Source organism: Stylophora pistillata, chromosome 5 (assembly GCF_964205215.1).
Source record: "Stylophora pistillata chromosome 5, jaStyPist1.2, whole genome shotgun sequence".
Classification (NCBI taxonomy): Eukaryota; Metazoa; Cnidaria; class Anthozoa; order Scleractinia; family Pocilloporidae; genus Stylophora; species Stylophora pistillata.
The window spans coordinates 8,673,404-8,694,185 of record NC_142523.1 but is presented as its reverse complement, the minus strand read 5'-3'; the positions used below and the strand labels follow the sequence as shown (position 1 = coordinate 8,694,185).

Here is a 20,782-nt window from a genome sequence, read left to right as displayed (position 1 = left end):
AGAACAGTTAGCATATTACTTTGATTAAGAGCAAAACAGCTCGAATTCTACTTTTCCCCAGTCTATTTTTTTTTTTTAAAAATCAGCTTTTGCCCTTTAAATTGACAAAGAATGAAATATGGGATTTTTTGAAAGGATGAATCTGTCAGTTTTAATATTCGAAGTTTGAACAGACAAACATAAAGGACCACTGTTTTAAACAATGGAAAGTATTTTGCCAAAATCGTCCTAGCGTTCTTGCGGATTTTTTTGAGACATTATAAGAATTGATGGAACTTACCGCCTTAGAAGTTTAGGGCCCTGATGAGTCGAGCTTCCAAATTCTCGATAAACAGAAGAAAAGTTGTCAAGTTCCACAATCTTCGGCAGAAACGCGAAGGCGAACCTAAAGTTATCCAAATCAACGACACATGATCATCTCGTGATGCCATTACAATGCCTCTATTTTTGAAACTTTAAGCAATTATCAAATAATCGATCGCTTTCACTCACGTGATTGCCAACTATTCCAAATTTATTGGAACAAAAGAGAAATTTATATCAGAAAGAGTTCAAATCCCACGTGGGATTTAGTGGTTGTACATTTCAGTTCTACAAGTATCGTAGTCAAGTGAGTATGTTTGGCGTTTGCAGTCGAGTCTTCTGTTGCAGTTATGTCCTCACAACTAATAACCAATAGAATGCGGTTTTACTTCTTCCAATCAAAAGGCCTTGTAAACGTGTCTCTTGCTTGTCACTTCCCAACTAGGGGAGGGATGCAATGCAAATTTGTAAGAAGATCGTTAAGATTTCCGCGCTCGAAGGTTAAGAATTTCACGGGATATCCTTGTTTCATGAGCTGTTCTCGGTGTCTAAAGGCTGATAGTTTCTAAAGTAACTGTTTGGAGCTGCGTCGGTGGGGGTAACGAAATAATTTGAATATATCAACAAAGTTGAAATAGTAAATTGGCCACCGTTACGATTATAAAAGCTGCGTTAGGCCTTCGTCGGAGCGAATGATCCTTGGTGTCGTTTGGGACACTTCGGATTGTTGTAAGATTAAGATTTTGGTTGCGTTTTTAAGTGCGAATTATTGGCGAAATTTTCTTCGATACGTTGGAAAGCTTAGGAAGACGAGAAAATTGACGTTGCCTCGTGGCTTCGATTCCCGTATTAGTTTCGCTGTGTCTCTTATGTCCGGCAGCCAGACAGTGTTTTCAAGTTTGGAGTGCGTTGGTGATCGAAGTTGTGCTTTTCTGTCGGAACTAGTTCGTTAAGGTAAGGTTTCAGCACTTCATGCTAGTATTTTTGTTAAATTTAAATATTACAACCATTCTTCAAAGATCGCGTTCAAGTTTCGGGCTTAAAATACTGTCGATTTCGTGTGGCTGCATGATAATGCGTCCGAGTAACTACTAACCAGGATTCATTGAATCCTTCTGTGTCGAGAGCTGATTTTTTTTATTATTATTTTGCTTGGGACATGGAAAACTAGATGATACATAATTAAAAAACGAGACAGGTCTCGGTGTTTCAATGACCGAAAATTTGTGATTTTCTTCCAGCCTCGTAATTATTATTACGTTACAAGTAGCAATCTCATATTGTCTACATTGATGGTTATTATGGATACAATTGAAGACACGTATTCATTGTAATTGTATGGGACTACGCAAAAATTCAACCTCTGGTATGGTTGATGTCAAACATCACATATCCTGGAAAGTTAACTCACAAACTGTTGACACGTATGATGAAGATCTGGTATCTTTTATAAAGGATAGGGTGCTCTCTCCCATGCTCTCCAGCAAGAAACAGTTGGGTTACAATGCATTAAATCATTCTCTTTGCTCGCCCAGAAGAGGACAGATTTGCAGCAAAATTACTCTTCACTTATTAATATGTGCTTTTCCATTTAAATCAGTGGCTGAGGTATGCCACTTGCTTTCTTTTGATCTATTTAGAATAAAGCCCTTTGAACTAAATCATAAGGAATATAACAATATATATATGTTTCCACACTTTGCATACTTTTTCAACTATGTGTTTCAAATATTGAAATGAAATAAATACTAATTCGTGCACAATTGAATACTTAATTCAGTACAGACTATTTAACAATTATTCCACGAGCGCGCATTGGATATGAGATGATAGATAGCCAACGAGGCGCGTAGCGCCGAGTTGGCTATAATCATCTCATATCCAACAAGCGCGAGTGGAATAATTGTTTTAATAAAAACGCCCTCAAGAAATTATTTTGTAAGAAGAAACTGGATTTTTTAGCTCCCTTTTGATTTTAAGCTGACGCGTATGCTTACCATATTTGTAGATTATGGTATATTGGCTGATATACCATAATGGCTAAGCCAATAAAAAGTCTTGAATTGCATTATCCAATGATCCAGTTTTTAATAATGCCTATTATTAGCAATTATTGCTCCTACATGTGTTAGCAAGAACTTGGTCTTGGTTGCTTTCATTGTGAGCCTTTGGTGATCCATATATTAGTGGAGACACTTGCTGCAACTATCTTTGCAAAGAAAATACTAATCTTTTCACCCTTACTTAATTTCATACATACAGGCATGGATGAGAACCAGCAGCAAAGCAAAGTAAACAGAAGTGCCAATGAGGTGGTAAGCTCCATTGTAAACATTTTCTTGGCAAATTGTGCACTAGTTATAAAAAGGTAAATGTTGTGATTATTGTTTTTCCTTGGTGCAAGCATAATTTTCCTTTGGTTTTGTCAATGATTTGAATGAAAATGCATTTTGTGTAAAGAAAGATAAAATGTAGCTCCTAGAGTGTAAGTTATGATGAGATGATGTGTCACCATCAATTTGGCCTCTATTAAAAGTAAAATAATTAAACTTAAAGGATGAAACTGAACCACAGCATACCTATACGAAACCCTCATTTTACTTGTATCAATATTATTATTTTTCTGGTGTTCACCCAATAGATTCAATCCACTGACAGACAAAGATGGCACCTATACATTTTGCCATTACTCTTAGGCTAAGGCACAATGTATGTAGAAAGCAATATTTCACAAAACAACAACATATGCAAGGTTTAAATTTTTCAGACCTTTACTGCTTGTTTTTATGAGTGGTTCCAGGATTTTCTTGCACATAGAGGTCTGGTTGAGTGTAGCAGTCGCCATATTTTTCAGTATGATGGTTTCGCAGTAACTGTTGTATGAAGTAATGTACCCTTCTCCAATATTAATTTTGCAAACTTGTCACTGACAAAGAGCTAGTTCATGATTAGACACTGATTATTTCATTGATTGCCATGCTCTGCATTCATCGTTGAAGTATCACCATATTTATCTGTGTATAAGTCTGTGTATAAGTGGACTCTTTATGACAGAAATTTTAGCCCAAAAAATCACTCTCGCGTTTTACATGGATCATAGATAAAGACCTGACCCAAGCAATCTAAGAAATTAGCATAACAATTGCCCGAAGTCCATTAGGAAAACCAGGTTCACAAAACCAGTTCTAATTGTGTTCAAGTTTTGTCAGTTTTCAGTGCGCTCTAGTCAAAATTGTATCTTCAAAACCTTCATAGAGTGCCAAACTATTTGGAACCTTTTAACTTTTTTCGAACTTTGTTAAAATCCGAAGAAAAAAGTAAAGCCTGCATTTCTGCTCTTCGTTTTCTTTATCCTACCGATATTTAGCTAACATAGGCTGAGACCATTTTGGCGCGCTTCAAGTTAGTTGAAGAAGAGGAAAAACTCACCACTCTTATCTATTTTCTTAGTTTGTATTTTGACTTAGATGTTAAAATTGTCTCGAAATAACATTAGCGACGATCAAATAATTTCTCTTAATGTCATGATTGTGTTTTTTCTTTCGAGTTGAGACATTTTGCGTGCATGAGCGCGCAATCGCAGTGGTTTCCGCGCTTTTTTTTCTTTACATGATTAGGCGCACAAAATGATTCCAAATACTCTTCATTTATCACACAGTTACCAGACATGCATGAATTTGTTGTGATGAAAATGATTGCCTTGACTTGTTTTTCAATTTTTTTGTGAGTTGAGACATTTTGCGCGCGCTCAAAAATCGATCCACAGAAAACAAATCGATTGGTCATCACCATTTCGATGGTGTAAATTTTCGAAGTAGATCTAACTTACCTTCAAATGACAGCTAAGAACAAATTATTTTATTGTAATTTTTTTTTCCAGTTGTTGCTGGGATTTGATTTGATTTGTTATCATTTACAGGTAGAAAACTATTCCCGAGGTGTCTTTAGCCAGCCTTCGTAAAATTTCCAAAAAAATTAAATATTGTAATGGTCCTTGAGTGAGCAACAAGCCAAAAACAAAACAGCAGTATCAACAACTAATATGTAACTTTTCTAATTTCTACAGCATTTGGTGGTTTCATACAAAATCATTGGGTGGGGCATTTAAAGCAATTTTGGCCTGAAGAGCGCCGGTGAATTTAAACGAGCCAATCTTCAAAAATGTAAATGCTTAGGAATTTCCCGGGGAGGAGAGGGGGGATTTTGAAGTTTAGACTTGATCGACGCATAGTTTCCAAAAGTGTGTTATACTCTTCATATATCACACTGTTACTACACATGCATCATGAATGGTTTGAGATAAGAATGATTGCCTTTTGATTCCACTGATTTTGATTTTCCGTTTTTAAAATGAAATAAGAAGCTTTTCGAAGCAAACTGAAAGGGATATCTCAGGTAAATCAGTCCGTTGATGTGAATTGAACCCATTCTAGTCGAGTAGTTTAAGTAGAGCGAAACTTGGCAAGTGGGAAAAATTCCTATCAAGGGTAATTGTGTTCCAAAAGATAAACGAAGGGACGGTTCATTATTTTGCGCCTAAGAGGGGATTAGAAAATTTTGGTTGTGTCACGATAAAATTCCTCCCCCTCGTTCTTTTTTTACTCTTATGATCCTTTCTTATTGGCAGTTGATTGGAAGTCAATTTTCTATAGCCCCCCTCTTTAAACTCTGTTGGCGAAGACGGATCACTTCTCTGGTTCACCTGAAAACCATGTGATCCCCCAAAATCCTTCATTAAAGTACTTGTGATTTCAAATCGACCCACACTGCGTCTGATTTCGCATCAAATTGAACCCCACTCTCTTTCATTATTTATTCACTATTTATTCTCCTACCTACGCATGATTTTTCAGAGTTAAATGAAATTCCAATGGACGGATCTGTTTGGAAACGAGGTGAACGTAAGTTGTACAGACTCTACCTAGCTTTAATTTGTTAGTCTTGATTTTCTACAATCGGCGATTTGTCTATAAAACTTACCTCACCAATGAGGTGAAAAGCTAAAACCAGTCATAAATTGTTCACTTCCGTTTTTCCTGCGCCTCAGGAAGTTTGCTCGTATGTTTTGAAAATTATCTTCGGCTCCTTAATCTGATGGCTGTTGTGACTGCTGTGGTTCAATCGATCAATCGATGAATCTCGTCATTAATCAATCAATACCAGTTAGTCAGCTTGTCAGTCAGCCAATCAATCATTCATTCAGTGAGTCAGCGGTCAGTCATTCAGTAAATCAATATAATTAACAAACACATTAGGAAGACTTTTATCTCCATATCAATTATTTGTTTCTGTGTTCCTATTTCAGCCAGCATTTGCCCTAACTGCAAGTCGCTAGGTCCTGGATGCTATTGTACCTACAGGCGTAACTATTGCCTTGCTTGGGGTTGTGGTACCAGCGGACGATGCAATGATGACAACTGTATTTCCAAGTGAAATATATAAGGTAAAGAGAGCTTTCCCTTAAACTGAAGTTTGAACAAAGTGACATGTATCCCATGAACTCCCAAGATCTAATCAGTAACTCTCCTGACTTTCTGCCATACAATTCTTATGATGTTAGTTTGATCTCATTAGTTATTCTCCTTACTGTCTGCCATACAATTCTTATGATGTGAGTTTGGAGAATTTGTTATTGGATCAACTCATCATCCTTAATTGATATTTTCCTCTATTCTCATTACTTGTCTGCTTGATATAGTATTGATGTTGTAAGGAGAGATTGTGTCTTGGTCACTCGTGGGAGTGTATGGGATACAAGCCTAAATATATATATAGAACACCACAAACCGTAGAACCATTAGCCAATCATCTCTTAATCTCAAATTAGTCGCGCCGCAGGAACACGTACTAAAATTGGATTTAAAGTGCTACTGAAACGAAATCTTCGTATCTGAAATATTTGCTCTAACCTGTAGTTTTGAATATGCTGATCATCATGAGATAATTTGCTTTGGCCAAAAAGAGGCGAAAGATATCTTTTTCTACCGTTCAAATCAAAAATTTTACACAAAACCATGTCCAGGCCCTGGTACCGAGCCAAATGGATTTATAACATAACCAAAGTAAAGCGCGCGCTCTGATTGGTCAATTTAGCGTCCCCCATTTGCCCATGGGTGTACGCTGCTGACGTGAGCAAATGCAAAGACTATTTTTACGCGCGCGCTTGTTTTTTCTGGTCGCGTAAGATTTGTTAAATAAAAGGGAACTCTTTAGCTACAATGTGTCAATGTTATGTTATAAAACAAATGGTAAACACCACAGCGTACACTATTGAGTTATGGATACACTTGGGAGGTTTGCTAAGCACTCAAGAAGCTAGAGTCGCTCTCGGCTATCGCCTCGAGCGACTCTTACGCTTCTTTCGTGCTTAGCAACCTCCCGCGTGCATCCATAACTCAATAGTGTACGCTGTGGTGTTTACCATTTGTTAATTATGACGTCACTGGTTGTGTTCACTCTGATAGCGTGGTTTATTTCACTCACTGTTTGTTTGTATTCGTGGGCGAAGGAGATGGCAGATATTGAAGTTTTGTCAAGTGAATCTTCGTCTGAACGAAGCGAAGTTGTCTCCAGTAGCGGAGAGGAAGATAGTGGCGTAAAATGGGGTTGACAGTTCTACACGGCTCCCAGGCGTGTGTTTAGAGTAGCATATTCAAAGTTTAGCCCTCACGGGTATGTCTTTGAGCGACCGCCCTCTTTTGTAAGATACGAGCGGCGGATTTTTGTATAGTTCGCTCAGTTATTGAGTAGTGGTTGTGTTTCTATTAAATGCCAGTTTCTCATGAGAATTTGCTTTATGTGTGGCACCGAGTACGCACATCAGGGATTGCGTCGTTTTCGAATCGTTCGCCTTTGTAGATGTACAGCTATTTTTTTGACTGTCTCGATCGTTAAGCTGTCTTGATTGCTTTCAGCTTGCGCCACGCGCGCTGATTCGATCGTACTACAGTTCTTAGTGTTCAGTGTTCCAGCCGTTTTGGCTCGTTTTCTTTTCTTTATTTCGGTATTAAAACGACCGATTTCACGTTCATAGAAGCACATGATCGCCTTTACTGTTCTTGCTCCGCGTTGTTGAGGATTTGCTTTATCTCATTTTTGAAATCCTCGTCTGCTCTTATTTTGGCCCTCGCCCTATATTGTAGGGATTCTGGGCATGTTCTGCTAGGCATTTGGTACAGAGGGATTTGTTCGTTATCCTCAGACTTGCCGAGTAGATCATCTTCAGTGGCGGTGTCGTATGAGGCTTCCTTGTTTTCTTCATTCTCTGAATGGCATTTCTTTGGCCCGGGGCGTTAAGTAGCCCATCTGCCGTTATAATTTCTTTCGACATTTTCTGTAGATGGTCAGGCAAGATCGCGGTTTCGATCCTAATCTTGTGGATCTCGTCAGTTGCCGATTAACTAAATAGACTCGTTGAGATTCGTTCTCGGTATCAGTCGGGAATTTTGCTCCCTATCCAGGCGAACCTCTCGCAGATAGCCAGGATGCCGATGTGGCCGCCGATGAATAAGACAAGGATGGCATTTTGCCCGAAATCCTCTTTTTCGGCCTCCCAGCGTGCAAGCCACACTCCATGCTTTTACCCTTCTTTCACAGAAGTACACAACCAGTGACGTCACAGGGCTGTTTTGGCCGCGCCAAGATGGCCGCCAATTTTGATCTCAGCCGGTCAACTTCGAATGGTTAAAAATGTACTTTCCCGCTATGCGTTGGCCCAAAAAAAGTACACAGCGTTTGCAAATGACGTTCAAACTCTATTATATTGCAAAAATCTCGGATATGAAAATTACGTTTCAGTAGCACTTTAAAAACGTTTTTACTAGAAGAGGGGTATGTTTGAGGGATAAGTTCTCTCACTTCATTTTCTCTTCGCTGTCTATAATTGTTACCGTTCTTTGCTGTGCAATGCTCATTTCCTTTGTTTTCTCCATCAGGTGCAATTTACGTGGACAGTTTCAGCCTGATTTTAAGTTGCTTTTCGGAGGGAGTCGCCATGCACTTAGCACCAACGTGATTGTAGTCGAATTTTTTGTGTTTTCATTTCTTGTTTTTCGTTAGTTTGTTTGATGGCTGTAGATCGAGAGATTTTCAACGAAGAAGAACATTAAAAGTGTGTTATTTCAATCAAGATGACTGTGGCAATTTTCTTTCTCAATTTTTTTTTTATCGCCACCACGCTGTAAGTTTCTCGAAGTACCTTTAATAGTAGGCCGATAATGACCTGCCAAACTGCATGTTCGACATTTAATCAGCCAAGCAATAAGCAAAATATCCAGCAAAGTTATAAGAGGTGCGGGGGAGGGGAGGGGAGGGGGTCACACACTAGAGTGTCATTTGAGGTATGAATACCTGTATATTATAAATTACATACAAAATGAGACAACAATTATTCATTTCGAACTCTCTTCGATAAGAAGAGCTCAAGCGAACCCTAAGAATTCCTCCTCTTAGCAACGCCTCGCCTTTCATCCGTGCCATTGCGGGGAGTTCTAATTAGTTGACAAGCTGTATGAGAATTGATTTGGTTACCCAGAAAGTGTTACGCTTCAGTCACCTTTTCTTGTGGTCTACGCTACCTTTAACCATCAGAGCCCCATGAAAGCTCGGGTTTTCGAAACCTTAAAGTGCAGGGTGCCACTGGAATTTGAAATGCTTGTCTATCCGGATTAGTTCCGAAAAACGTCAAAAAAGCGAGCGCCATTTCGTTTCCAGGCAATGCTATTGTGCTTGAAGTTCTTCCAATAACGATTGTATCCTCCTGCCATAACGATATTAGACTTTGCTTTATCTTTTTCCCCCTCAGTGAACTATTTTATTTTTTCATTGCCACTTCACCACGAATTGATTCATTCCGATGATATTTTGTGAAAGACATGGCTTGCCAAGGTCACTTTTCCTTCTTTGAAATCAGCTAACCCATAGTCCACCTTGAGACCAATTTTTTGTATCCAGGCAACAACTTCCATAAGAAAACTTTCAGCAGAGTGGCGTGATATGTGGTATGATATGTTCTTTGAACGTGATAGCAAATCACCTATAGATTTTTACGACAAAAGGCTGGTAAGGGTATTGGCATATGTATTTTTGAAAAATAACACCTTGGGGCAAGATTTTTTTTTTTTTTTTTTTTATCGTCGGTTTTCACGCCTCTGCACGTTCATTCTGAAATGCCTTTATCGCCCGCTCTAGCTTTCCTTCAGTTAGTATTGAATATTATCTAAAACTTAACTTCTTTTTCGTAGCAAGAAGAAGTGTTCGCTGACGGAGTTATGTTGGTTTTTTCAAAAGAAGGTTGAAGATCAGTGATCAAATGATCAAATCTCATTAGCCTCGGTCCGTGAAATTTATCGCGAAGGGAGAGAGAGTATATTTCATTAATTTTCCTCAGCTGTGCCATTTGATTTCCAGACCTTGAACCTCCGCAATTGCGATTTTATTAAAAATTTGTTTTGGCTGCGGAAAAAGGGAATCTACTATTCGCGTCGAGTTGTTTGTAAACAAAGAAACCACTGCTATAGTTGAGCGCTCAACCAATGAATTTCAAATGAGCCGTGTCGAATTGTCAGCGGACGACAAACATGGCGGACCAAGAAGATCATGATTCAGACTTTGAGCGGCAAGGAAGTACAGAACGGGGAAGTTTGAGTACTGAAAGTAGTTACGACGAAAGCCCTTTGAGTCCAAGGAGTGAAGATTCTGATTGGGGTTTTGGTGCGAATGAAAACTCAGTATTTACAAATGAATTCGACCCGGAAAAACAACGCAGTGAATTAATCAAGAAAGCTTCGATTGTCGACTGTCTTTTGTTTGAAATTTACGACCAGTATCACAGTAGAGACTCAGTGGATAGTGACAATGTTACTGAGTGTTCTACAACATCGGGGAGTTTCTACGGTGGTTCTTTCGACCTCGAAGAACGCGGTGAACGGTGGACGAAAAGCGAACTCTCTGCGAAAGGTTAGAGGCAGGACCTTCTAATATTATTTCCACCATCGTGCTCTCGTAAAATTATCAGCAAAAGGGCAAAGTTTGAATGCAGTTTGACTATTCGAAATTATTTTCCACTCTTACTTTGCGGTCTAATATTAAAAACAAGAAGTCAGAGGAAAATTTTTAGTTGCAAAATGAGGACAGAAATTTATCCTTTTTTATTGATTTCCATTGGCGAATTTCGGACATTATCTTGTGTTCGATACTGTTTAGAACTAGTTTACATTTTAGGATGATACGTAGAAAGCCAAGATCCATATTAAATATTTCTATTTGAGTTTAAGAATTGAAATTTTTTCTAAATAGTTAGCATTTGTACAGGTGATCGTTTTTAATACGTTGTTTATGTTTCTGTTAACTTTTTTTTCTGCTCACAGACACAGACGAGATTCGAATCATGGCTAAGGAGATGCGAACACGGATATCCATGCTTTCGACAAAATTAGTCAAGCAACTTAAACGGAGGGATAAACACGCTTACAAACTTCAAAGAAACTTCGATGTTTTAACTGCTATTCTTCAAGCGGTTTCGTTGAAAAGACGTAAGTATTTGACCCACGCAACGCCTCAGAATTTTCTTAATCGATTTATGATCATTAATTCGTTGTTTGCAGCAGTTTAATTTTGGAAAATATTTAGCCAGCCAAGGTTAAACTAGTCAAAGAAACCACGAAATTCTCAAGCACTAGCTCTGTTTTTGGTATAGTTTGTGATTTTTCCCGATTTTTTCTGAGCAGATATCAAACGTAGCATTCTCTGTAATCTTCACGACCGCTTAATTTTCATGACAAAGGTCGCTGTTTCCTTTAATAGTCCAAGCTAGGATTATGCGCCAGTTTGTATTACAATCGCGCTAACTGGAGGTAAATTTATCTCTACAAAGATTTTAAAATTGATTTTGACACCTGAACACAGCGTGATGTTCTGGAAACAGCTATGAAGATTATACAATGTGTGTAGAGCTATGTTAAAAATAACATATAAATTTAAACCTTGTGAAATCTATTGTAATGTAAATTGTCTGACACGTCCTGTTTTTGGCCTGAAGATGCAAAGTTATTCATTGATCAATCATTATCTCTTTACATTATAGGCGAGAGGCCTCGAAATTTTTACAGGTTTTGTATTTGTATTGTTAGATGGAAGTATAGATTTAGACACTGGCATTGTTCCTGGTGATTCTATCTGAATAGAACAAAGAGTCCCTACTAACTGTAAGCTTTGAGATCACTACAAATATTCCAATTATCCATTGAGCCCTTAGTAACCAAGAAATTGTACAATTTAAAATTGGCACCAATTTAAACATTCTTCACCAAAAAGAGACAAATTAGTGTTAGATGCAAATTTTGCTAAATTGTCAAGATTTGCACCTGTTTTCAAGGGCTACACTTTGAAAATTATTAAACTGCAATCAAGTTATTGGAATAACATTGACAAGCTTAGTTATCAAGTTTGCCAGAAGCTTTTAGGACACAGACATTTTAGACAGGCATGTCATTTTCAGCACATTCATTTGATTTTTGCTACACAGCTGGTTCTTCTTAAAATGAAGATCTGCACTGAGCAGACCAGATACATAATATTCAAGGAATTAGGAAATATGTTGTAGTAGAATGTCTCTTGTGATATTGCATTTGTCCTGAGGCTCTGTCCTGTTCTTTGGAAAATCCAACCACAGTTGTCTTGCTACAGCTGTATTGAGTTCAGTGAAATTTCATTAGTTGTAAAATGATATTGGCAAGTCTTGCATTTGCTCAGAGAAAATTTGATCAGCTCTTTGAAAATGCAATTTTCTCCTTGTATTATACTTGAGTAAATCAAAATGTAGAAGTGGTCCAAACAATTGGTGTTTTTGATTGTCAGTAATCAAGCTTGGTGTGGAATTGTAGAAAATTATTTTGTTCAGCAGCTTGAATAAGAAAATCACTATTTTTTTAGCTTCTAAAGGGACTTCTCACAATACAGGTTCTTATTGAAATACTGAATTACTCCTGTGTCATCTTAAATTGCATTTTGCAATTTTAATGTTTTTTGCATTAGTTAATGATGGCACTTGTCATGTTTTGAAAATTTTTAATTAGTGACTTGCGACATTGTCTGGTGAAATCAGATGTAGCAAAGTGACAAGTTGAATAATTATTATATCATGTATAAAGGCTCATTAAATAATTATAAAATCACAGCAAAGCTGATGTAGGTATGACTTTTTTAAGCAATTTGAACTTTTAGTGACAAAACCTTATTTTGGCGAGTCATACATTTAATTTGCATTGCTCTGTGATCAGTAGAAATATTAAATGTATGCTAAAGGATATTGTTTATAAAGTATTTGTGATGGCATAGAAGCGTTTGATTGTAGCATGTTCTACACGTCTCATTCTGTTTCTAGCTTGTCATCTGCACATTATGATGAGTTAGTATTAACAGAGAAAGTGAATTTCTGTGAATAGTTCGATCAAAACATGGAGACTTCTTTAATCCTCTCTTTACCTGACTATTACTGTACATGATGTATTACACATGTATTGTATAAAATAGAGGGCATACCTGTAACCATTATCAAATTATAGTTATGCTACATTACTTCCTAGCGCATTCTGGTTTTTTTGTTCTTATTGATATTACATGATATCAAACACACTGTGCATTTGTGGTAATGTTGTATTTGACTCAGTGTGTCAATTCTCACTCATTGCAAAGTGCCATCTAATTTTTGAGAGTAGGATTCATTTCCTCAAATAAAATGTGTAGGTTTAGGGGATTACTACAGAGATTTTTTGAAACTCTATATCAAATGTAACCAGTTTCAAACTTTGACAAGTGTCAAAGATGCCATGTTGCAAATTGTTTACAATTTTGAGGATGAGCAATTTTTTGTGTTTTGTGAGACAAATTTTCACCTAAAAAAAAATTGAAATTTCATTTACTTTAGGCTCCAATCTTTGTAATGTGGGGTCGAGTCATCGAATGTTAACATGGAGTGGAAAAAAATTAATGTCTAATGTTATGCAGGTCTACACAATTAAAGCTTAAAATGATCAAAAAGTGGATTACTACTTGTCTCTTTTTAGGTGTGGATACAAAAATCAGATTTTCCTTCATCCCTCAGTCTGGAAAGAAGGCATTTAAACACGTTAGTAATGACTACTTTTTGTGACAGTTTTCTTAAGTTGTTTCCTTGAATGTATAAACAGGGATAATTTTTCTTGACAGTGGCTTGCTGCATTCAAAGCAATTGCCAGACTTAAAGAAGGTGTGCCCTCACAGTGAAGAAGAAGGGTAAGTTGATCTTTGGTATCAAGTTCTCTCCATGGTAAATTAAATTTTTAAATGAAATTTTTCCCATAATAATCAAAAGATCTTTTTCAATGCATTTGGATCAATTTTGGTAGAGTAGATATGTTAAAACTGTTTCAATCCTTCTTTCCCTTTCAAAAGAAGGGCAATAAACTTTCTGCCAGTGTCTACTTTAAGCAATGAAAAGTGTGCATCGTGTAATGTCAAAAGTGTTGCTGTTAATATTTACATGTAGCTCTACATGTCAAAGATGAAATTGCTCATCTTTTCCCTTGCTTTGGACTGAAGGAATATTTAGTCTTATCCAAATTTAGATGCCATTGAACTTCCTAAATGTGCTATTCTCAAGTTATGCCATTTTTTTTCAATGACTCATCAAAGTGTTTTGTTCATTTTCTGGTTTATCATGATCAAATCCTTAGTCTAGTTTTTGTTGTGATATTTCTTTCCTCTTCTCTCATCCATGAGTATTATGGTGCATGAGTGTTACAGTTAGGAAATATGTTTTGGTGGTGATTGTGATGTAATCCATATAAAGAGAATAAAATATTTTGTAATAAATAAAAATTTTATTGTCAGTTGTGGCTGTGTCTTGCTGAGAGTAAAATCAAAGACTTGGACTGGGAAAAGACAGCTAAGTTTTGCTTCAATGAGAGGAGTAATCCAGATGATGACGAGCTAGGATCACAAATTGTAAAGGTAAGAGTTTAAATAACAGAGGAACATGTCATAAAAAATTCAACAACCTTTGAGCCAATAAGGTGGGAGTGTTGTAGTTTGTTGTGTGATCTAGTTCACCTAAAATAATTTATTCAAACCCTGCAAGTGACATTGACCCTGACATCGACCTTGATATTGACCTTGACCTTGACATTGACCAATCATTCTGACCAGTCAGAATGTCTGGTTTGTTTCTTTTTGTGCACTGAATTGACCCTCTTCTGCACTGAATTAACTATCTTCTGCACTGAATTAACTGAAAACTGCATTCATCTTAACCAATCAGAACTTAGAAATGTTTTCATGTATATTATTAAGATTTAAACAGTATTAGCGCTGTGTGCCCAAAAGTCAGCAGAACAGAAAGATCAATCATTCATTCAGTGAGTCAGCGGTCAGTCATTCAGTAAATCAATATAATTAACAAACACATTACGAAGACTTTTATCTCCATATCAATTATTTGTTTCTGTGTTCCTATTTCAGCCAGCATTTGCCCAAACTGCAAGTCGCTAGGTCCTGGATGCTATTGTACCTACAGGCGTAACTATTGCCTTGCTTGGGGTTGTGGTACCAGCGGACCATGCAAGGATGACAACTGTATTTCCAAGTGAAATATATAAGGTAAAGAGAACTTTCACTTAAACTGAAGTTTGAACAAAGTGACATGTATCCCATGAACTCCCAAGATCTAATCAGTAATTTTCCTTACTTTCTGCCATACAATTCTTATGATGTTAGTTTGATCTCATTAGTTATTCTCCTTACTGTCTGCCATACAATTCTTATGATGTTAGTTTGGAGAATAGGCCTTTTGCAGCTAGAGGTCACGTGCTTGGAAACCCCATAGCAACGCCCTGCTGGACTGCAAGCGTTCCAGTAAACAAAAGTGCTATAGAGGTCAAGCATGTGTGGTTTCAAACAAAAGTTTCAAGCGTTTTAGAGACTTAGCTTTTTTTAATCTTGTCATTGTCGTCACGTATCGTACTGAACCCTAGTTTTGGATTATATTGAGAACCGACTGCTGTTTCAAACGCCCGCTTCAGGAAGGTTTGCGGATGCAAACACTCGTCGCGACGAATCACAATGGCGACTTCGCAAGGTATGTGTAGTAAAAAATACACATAGAACGTTACTTATTTAAACTATTTTGGTCGAAAGCTACTAGGAAACAAAAGTGTATTAAATAAAAAAAATATTTGCAAGGAATGAAGACCGTAAATGCTCAAACAAGGACATTTTAATAACAGATGATCAAGAGACACAAGACATTTCTCGCCTTCCAGCTTTGACATTTGAAGATGTTGTGAAGTATTCGAAGGATAGGTCCGGCTGCAGCAACACGGCAAAAGCGTGCAAGTTTATGGCTGAGCCAGGCTATCTACACGATATTAAAGGTACATAGATATTCTGTTTTCTTACTATAACCCAAAATATAATATTAAATATATGAACACAATTGTCCAGTAATTTGAAACGATATCTTTTATTGTTTTCAGTTATCTTCAATGGAGATACTTCGATTATTGGCTGTAAGTGCTACCGGTCAATGAGAAAAAGTGAGCCACCTCATAAATTGGAAGTAACCATAAAACTTACTGGAGATAATTCTTTGGCTGGGAGATGCTCCTGTGTTGCTGGCATCGGTGGATTTTGCCATCATGTAGTTGGTTTACTTTACTACCTAGCCCTATTAAAGCAGCTTGGACACAAATCAATACCGGATGAACTGACATGTACAATGATGAAGCAAAGATGGAGTGTGCCACGTGGGAAAAAAATAGAACCTACACAGATACAAGATGTGTTGGTCAAGAAACCTCAAATGGGTGCAGTTTATAGTAAGTATATAAAGAGCACAATCTACTCGCCAGCAACTATGTATGGAACATTAACGAAAGAAACTTTCGACGGTCTTGAGCCTCAACCACTATTTGCAAACATTGTACCTAGTGTAAATGAACTCAGCAGTGTATCCTTTGTGCCATGCAAATTTGGTGATGTGCCTAAGGGGTGTGTTTTATCATATCAACAGAAGTTGTCAACAGAATACATTATAAATGATTTTACTTGCACTGGTTTTCCAGTAATACCACTTGACAGTGCAGAATTAGGATTCCAAAATAATTTCTCAGGATTTCCCCTTAATGCAAAGCAACAAGCTGCAATTGAGTCCTTAGCTGTTACACCTGAAGCTTGTTTGAAAGTACAAGAACAGACAGTGACACAAAGTTCCTGTGGTATATGGCACTTACTACGAAAGAAGCGAATAACAGCGAGTAAGTTTGGCATTGTTGCAAAGAGGGTTGCAAACTTCGACAGTTTAGCTAAGCAACTAAACCCAACAAGATTCATACAAACAGCAGCAATGAAAAGAGGGATTCAGCTCGAGCCACATGCTGCAATGGTTTATGCTAATTCTGCAAAGGGGGGCAGAGTAAATCTGTTTCCTTCAGGACTAATAATACACCCAAAGTGCCCTTGGTTAGGCTGCAGCCCTGACAGAAAAGTGTACGACTTGGATGCAATAAACCATGGACAAAATCCATTTGGATTATTGGAGATTAAAGTAGTCAAAGAGGGTGAAACCACCTTTGATAATGTGCGATATTTAGTTAAAGATCAACTTACAAATCTGTACTCACTTAAGACTACAGATATTTATTTTTATCAAGTCCAGTGCCAACTTGGGCTTACAGGTCTGCAGTGGTGTGATTTCTTTTCCTACATTAGAGATGATTTGTATGTTTGTACAAGGATAGCTTTTGATAAGGAATTCTTTCAGAAAGCAAAGGACAAAGTAGACAGCTTTTTCTTTCAATATTATTTGTAATTGTGGAAGATATAAAAGTTTTGATGAACTTTCAATAGTAATATAGTGATTTTCAAACTCCTGAGCCATTGGTTGAAGAATTTACACCCATTTCATTTGTTTAATATGGTATTCTAATTAATTGAAGTACACACACTAAACTCACAGAACATTAGAAGTAAGCAGTACTTAATTTTACTATTTTAAATAATAGAGAACAAAAACTATTTAGTACTAACTTATGGTCTTGTTGTTTGCAATAACTTTAAACAGAACACAAGACTTCAAAAGAGCCAAAAGACGCAAGTTATGTACATAACAAGTGTTATAGTTTAAATGGATTTCCAAATATCTCTGAGGGTCATTCAGATTAATTTCTACATAAGAATTTCTTATCTACCTGGATTTAAAATCAAAGGCCCTTGAAAATTTGTAAGAAGGCAAGCAACAGTATAAATTTGAGTAATTGAGCCTAGTGTTGTCAGTGGCACATCAGAATCAAAAAAATGGTACTCCTTAATTCTTCTGATTGCCCTCTCTACATGAATTCTTAAACTAGCGATTGACTTGGTCTTTAATACATCTGCCTCCGAAAACTGTGTTTGGTCCTCAAGAAAGGGAGGAATATTCAATTCTACATTTTTTGCATTTAACAAAGGTTCAATGTCAAATCCTTTGTCGGCCATGACCAAATCCCCTTCCTCAAGCAGATCTAAAATCCCACTACATCTAGTGATCTCTTTGTCAGAAATGCTACCTGAATACAGTGAGGAAACAAATGAAACAGCACCATGTGGGGTTATTCCAATCAATCCCTTAAGTGTTGTACTGCTCTTATATGAAGAATAGAGCTGAGACTGTAGTAAAAGTGAACTAGGTGTCTGCACAAAAATCTCTGTACAGTCAAGTATAACTCTAGTACTAGGATACAATTCCTTAAAACCATCTGGCATGTGTATATCTACATCCTCTCTAGTTGGCCAAATCATTTGTGTTCCAAGCAAAAAGTATAAATAATTAGACCAGGTGTTTAGCTTTCTAGATACAGTTGATAGGTGAATTTGAAAACGATGAGCTAAATCTTGCTCAAACAACCCAAGTTTTAATCGAACAAGGAACATAAACATTTCATCAAGAGCATGCTCCTAGCGCCGGGCCTACTCCCTCTTTCACCTGATGCATAGCAATAGGTCATATTTTCTGCCGTTGGTCTAACAAAGTCAAAAAAATTCCTCAAGTGTTCATATGACGGAAAACTAGTGTAAAACCTAATAGAATCTTTGTCAGAAGAAAATCTTTCTAAACCGAATTTGAGTAGAGCAAGCTGTTCTGCAGCTTGCCTTTTCAAGTAAGCTATCTCCTTATCAGCTTGGGCTTTTATTGTCTCAGCTTTGTCTTTCATAACCTGCACCTCTCTAATAGCAGCAGCAGTTTCATTCTGGCTTTCAGCTAATTGCTTTTTTGTTGCTAGCAATTCAGCTTGTAGTGCTTGTATTTCCTCCTTTTGAGTATCATTAATTGGTGTGTTGTTGATTTCTGACTCTGGCTCTGACCCATCTGTCTGCATATCCCTGTATACAAGATAAATGAATTATGTATTCTAAACGACACTACAAAAACATCTTGTTTGTTAATACACAGGAAACTAACCTCTCTATATGTCGTATAATGTTCCTCCTCACTTTTGGCTCAGACGTCCAATCAAACTTCGAAGGAACAGCTCCCCTCTTAAGCAATCTACGCCCAGCTTTATCCGGTGCAAGGTAATCCTCATCAATAAAATGCCTGGAACATACCCTTGTAGCGGTAGAAATCTAAAAACACAAACCAGTTTAAAATTGAATACCAGTTCTCTAAATTCTTTAATCTGAAACCGACCCTACTCATACCTTGAATTTTGGGCCTTCGTCTCTTCGTATTTTCACAAGCCACTGTTTTCGTATATCCTCTTTGCCTGGTTGACCGGGTATTCGATGAAAACTTAGATCGCTGTCATACCTCGAGTCTCCGTTACAGCGGGGAACACAACAGTGAAAAGTTGTGGACTTTCCACGAACTTTTGTAACAGTAATTTCATTGCCATCATCACCGGTGTTACCTTAGGAGAACATATAAAAGAGACATTACATATGTTGTCGCTTTTAGCGCGGGTACTTTTGTGGCGCTTGTATAGCACAACTTCAAACACAAAAATTTTCCTTGTTTGGACATTTACGGTCTTCATTCCTTTGAAAATCTTTTTTTTTCTGGAATATACTTTTGTTTCTTAGCAGTTTTCGACCAAAATAGTTTAAATAAGTAACGTTCTAGGTGTATTTTTTACTACACATACCTTGCGAAGTCGCCATTTTTATTCGTCGCGACGAGCGTTTGCATCCGCAAACCTTCCTGAAGCGGGCGTTTGAAACAGCAGTCGGTTCTCAATATAATCCAAAACTAGGGTTCAGTACGATACGTGACGATAATGACAAGATTAAAAAAAACTGAGTCTCTAAACCACTTGAAACTTTTGTTTGAAACCACACGAACTTGACCTCTATAACACTTTTGTTTACAAGAACGCTTGCAGTCCAGCAAGGCGTTGCTATGGGGTTTCCAAGCACGTGACCTCTAGCTGCAAAAGGCCTATTTGTTGTTGGATCAACTCAAGATCCTTAATTGATTTTTTCCTTTATTCTCATTACTTGTCTGCTTGATATAGTTTTGATGTTGTAAGGAGAAATTCTGTCTTGGTCACTGATGGGAGTGTATGGGATACAAGGCTAAATATATAGAACACCACAAACCCCAAACAGCAGGTTTCCAAACATCACACAGTATATTTCACCGTAGAACCGTTAGCCAATCAGCTGTTGTTCTCAAATTAGTCGCGCTGCAGGAACGAGTACTAAAGTTGGATTTAAAAACGTTTTTATTGGAAGAGGGGTATGTTTGAGGGATAGGTTCTTTCACCTCATATTCTGATATGAAGTTCATATATTTTGAACTGCGGTTATAGATACGTATGATGCACGTATTGGTAGAGCGCTGCACTAGTATCGCAGAGGTCAGTGGTTCGAATCCCGTACAGGCCTGATTTTTTTCAGGTCTGATTTTCGCTATTGCATAAATAGCGCTCTCTACTGCGAGGATCGTGCATCATACGTACTTCATATTCTCTTCGCTATCTATAATTGTTACCGTTGTTTGCTCTGCAATGCTGATTTCCTTTGTTTTGTCCATCAGGCGCAATTTACCTGGACAGTTTCAGCCTGATTTTTGGTTGGTTTTTAGAGGGAATCGCAGTTAGCACCAACGTAGTTGTAATCGAATTTTCTTTTCATTCCTTGTTTTTCGTTGGATTGTTTGATGACTGTAGATTTAGAGCTTCTCAACGAAGAGGATCATTAAAAGTGTTATTTTAATTGAGATGATTGTGGCTTTTTTTTTTTTCAATTTTTTTTTATCGCGAGCACGTTGAAAGTTTCTTTAAGGGACACTTTTTACTGTACGCAGATAATAACCTGCCAAACTGTATGTTCGGCACTTAATCAGACAAGCAGTAAGGAAAATATCCAGCAAAGTCATAAGAAGTGCGGGGGGTGGGGAGGTCACACTAACGTGTCATTTGGGGTATGAATGATATAAAAAAATAAGACGACAAGCTATAACTTTTGG

At 37.4% G+C, this 20,782-nt stretch overlaps 2 protein-coding genes and 1 pseudogene across 7 annotated transcripts; 2 read left to right on the top strand and 1 right to left on the bottom strand.

The window, feature by feature from the left end:
* Positions 1-592: 592 nt before the first annotated feature.
* Positions 593-17,181, top strand: LOC148730104 (uncharacterized). Of its 3 annotated transcripts, none has more exons than XM_088759706.1 (6): positions 593-610; positions 2,566-2,618; positions 5,157-5,204; positions 14,800-15,415; positions 15,564-15,710; positions 15,813-17,181. In XM_088759706.1, exons 4-6 carry the CDS (start codon positions 15,400-15,402, stop codon positions 17,144-17,146), a joined length of 1,497 nt encoding a protein of 498 aa, XP_088615832.1. In that variant the 5' UTR covers positions 593-610; positions 2,566-2,618; positions 5,157-5,204; positions 14,800-15,399; the 3' UTR covers positions 17,147-17,181. The 3 variants fall into 3 exon arrangements, with proteins under 3 accessions (XP_088615832.1, XP_088615830.1, XP_088615831.1); XM_088759704.1 differs by lacking the exon at positions 593-610 and adding an exon at positions 637-1,257; XM_088759705.1 differs by lacking the exon at positions 593-610 and adding an exon at positions 637-1,257 and having other exon boundaries at positions 2,566-2,671.
* Positions 9,641-14,292, top strand: LOC148730105 (TBC1 domain family member 30-like). Of its 3 annotated transcripts, XM_088759708.1 has the most exons (5): positions 9,664-10,260; positions 10,671-10,835; positions 13,368-13,429; positions 13,510-13,575; positions 14,173-14,292. In XM_088759708.1, exons 1-4 carry the CDS (start codon positions 9,882-9,884, stop codon positions 13,564-13,566), a joined length of 663 nt encoding a protein of 220 aa, XP_088615834.1. In that variant the 5' UTR covers positions 9,664-9,881; the 3' UTR covers positions 13,567-13,575; positions 14,173-14,292. The 3 variants fall into 3 exon arrangements, with proteins under 3 accessions (XP_088615835.1, XP_088615836.1, XP_088615834.1); XM_088759710.1 differs by lacking the exon at positions 13,368-13,429 and having other exon boundaries at positions 9,652-10,260; XM_088759709.1 differs by lacking the exons at positions 13,368-13,429; positions 13,510-13,575; positions 14,173-14,292 and adding an exon at positions 11,387-13,361 and having other exon boundaries at positions 9,641-10,260.
* Positions 17,182-17,232: 51 nt separating the features above from the next.
* On the bottom strand, positions 17,233-19,763 carry LOC111325139 (uncharacterized; annotated as a pseudogene). Its single transcript, XR_002694306.2, has 4 exons — positions 19,458-19,763; positions 19,015-19,223; positions 18,776-18,939; positions 17,233-18,696 (listed from the first exon to the last, which is right to left on the bottom strand). The product of XR_002694306.2 is annotated as an uncharacterized LOC111325139 (transcript).
* Positions 19,764-20,782: the final 1,019 nt, after the last annotated feature.

Coding starts and splice junctions, on each gene's coding strand:
- LOC148730105 (XM_088759708.1), top strand. CDS start 9,882: ATGGCGGACCAAGAAGATCATGATTCAGACTTTGAGCGGCAAGGAAGT. Junction 10,261..10,670: donor AAGCGAACTCTCTGCGAAAG/GTTAGAGGCAGG, acceptor TTCTGCTCACAG/ACACAGACGAGATTCGAATC. Junction 10,836..13,367: donor AGCGGTTTCGTTGAAAAGAC/GTAAGTATTTGA, acceptor GTCTCTTTTTAG/GTGTGGATACAAAAATCAGA.
- LOC148730104 (XM_088759706.1), top strand. Junction 15,711..15,812: donor CTATCTACACGATATTAAAG/GTACATAGATAT, acceptor TATTGTTTTCAG/TTATCTTCAATGGAGATACT.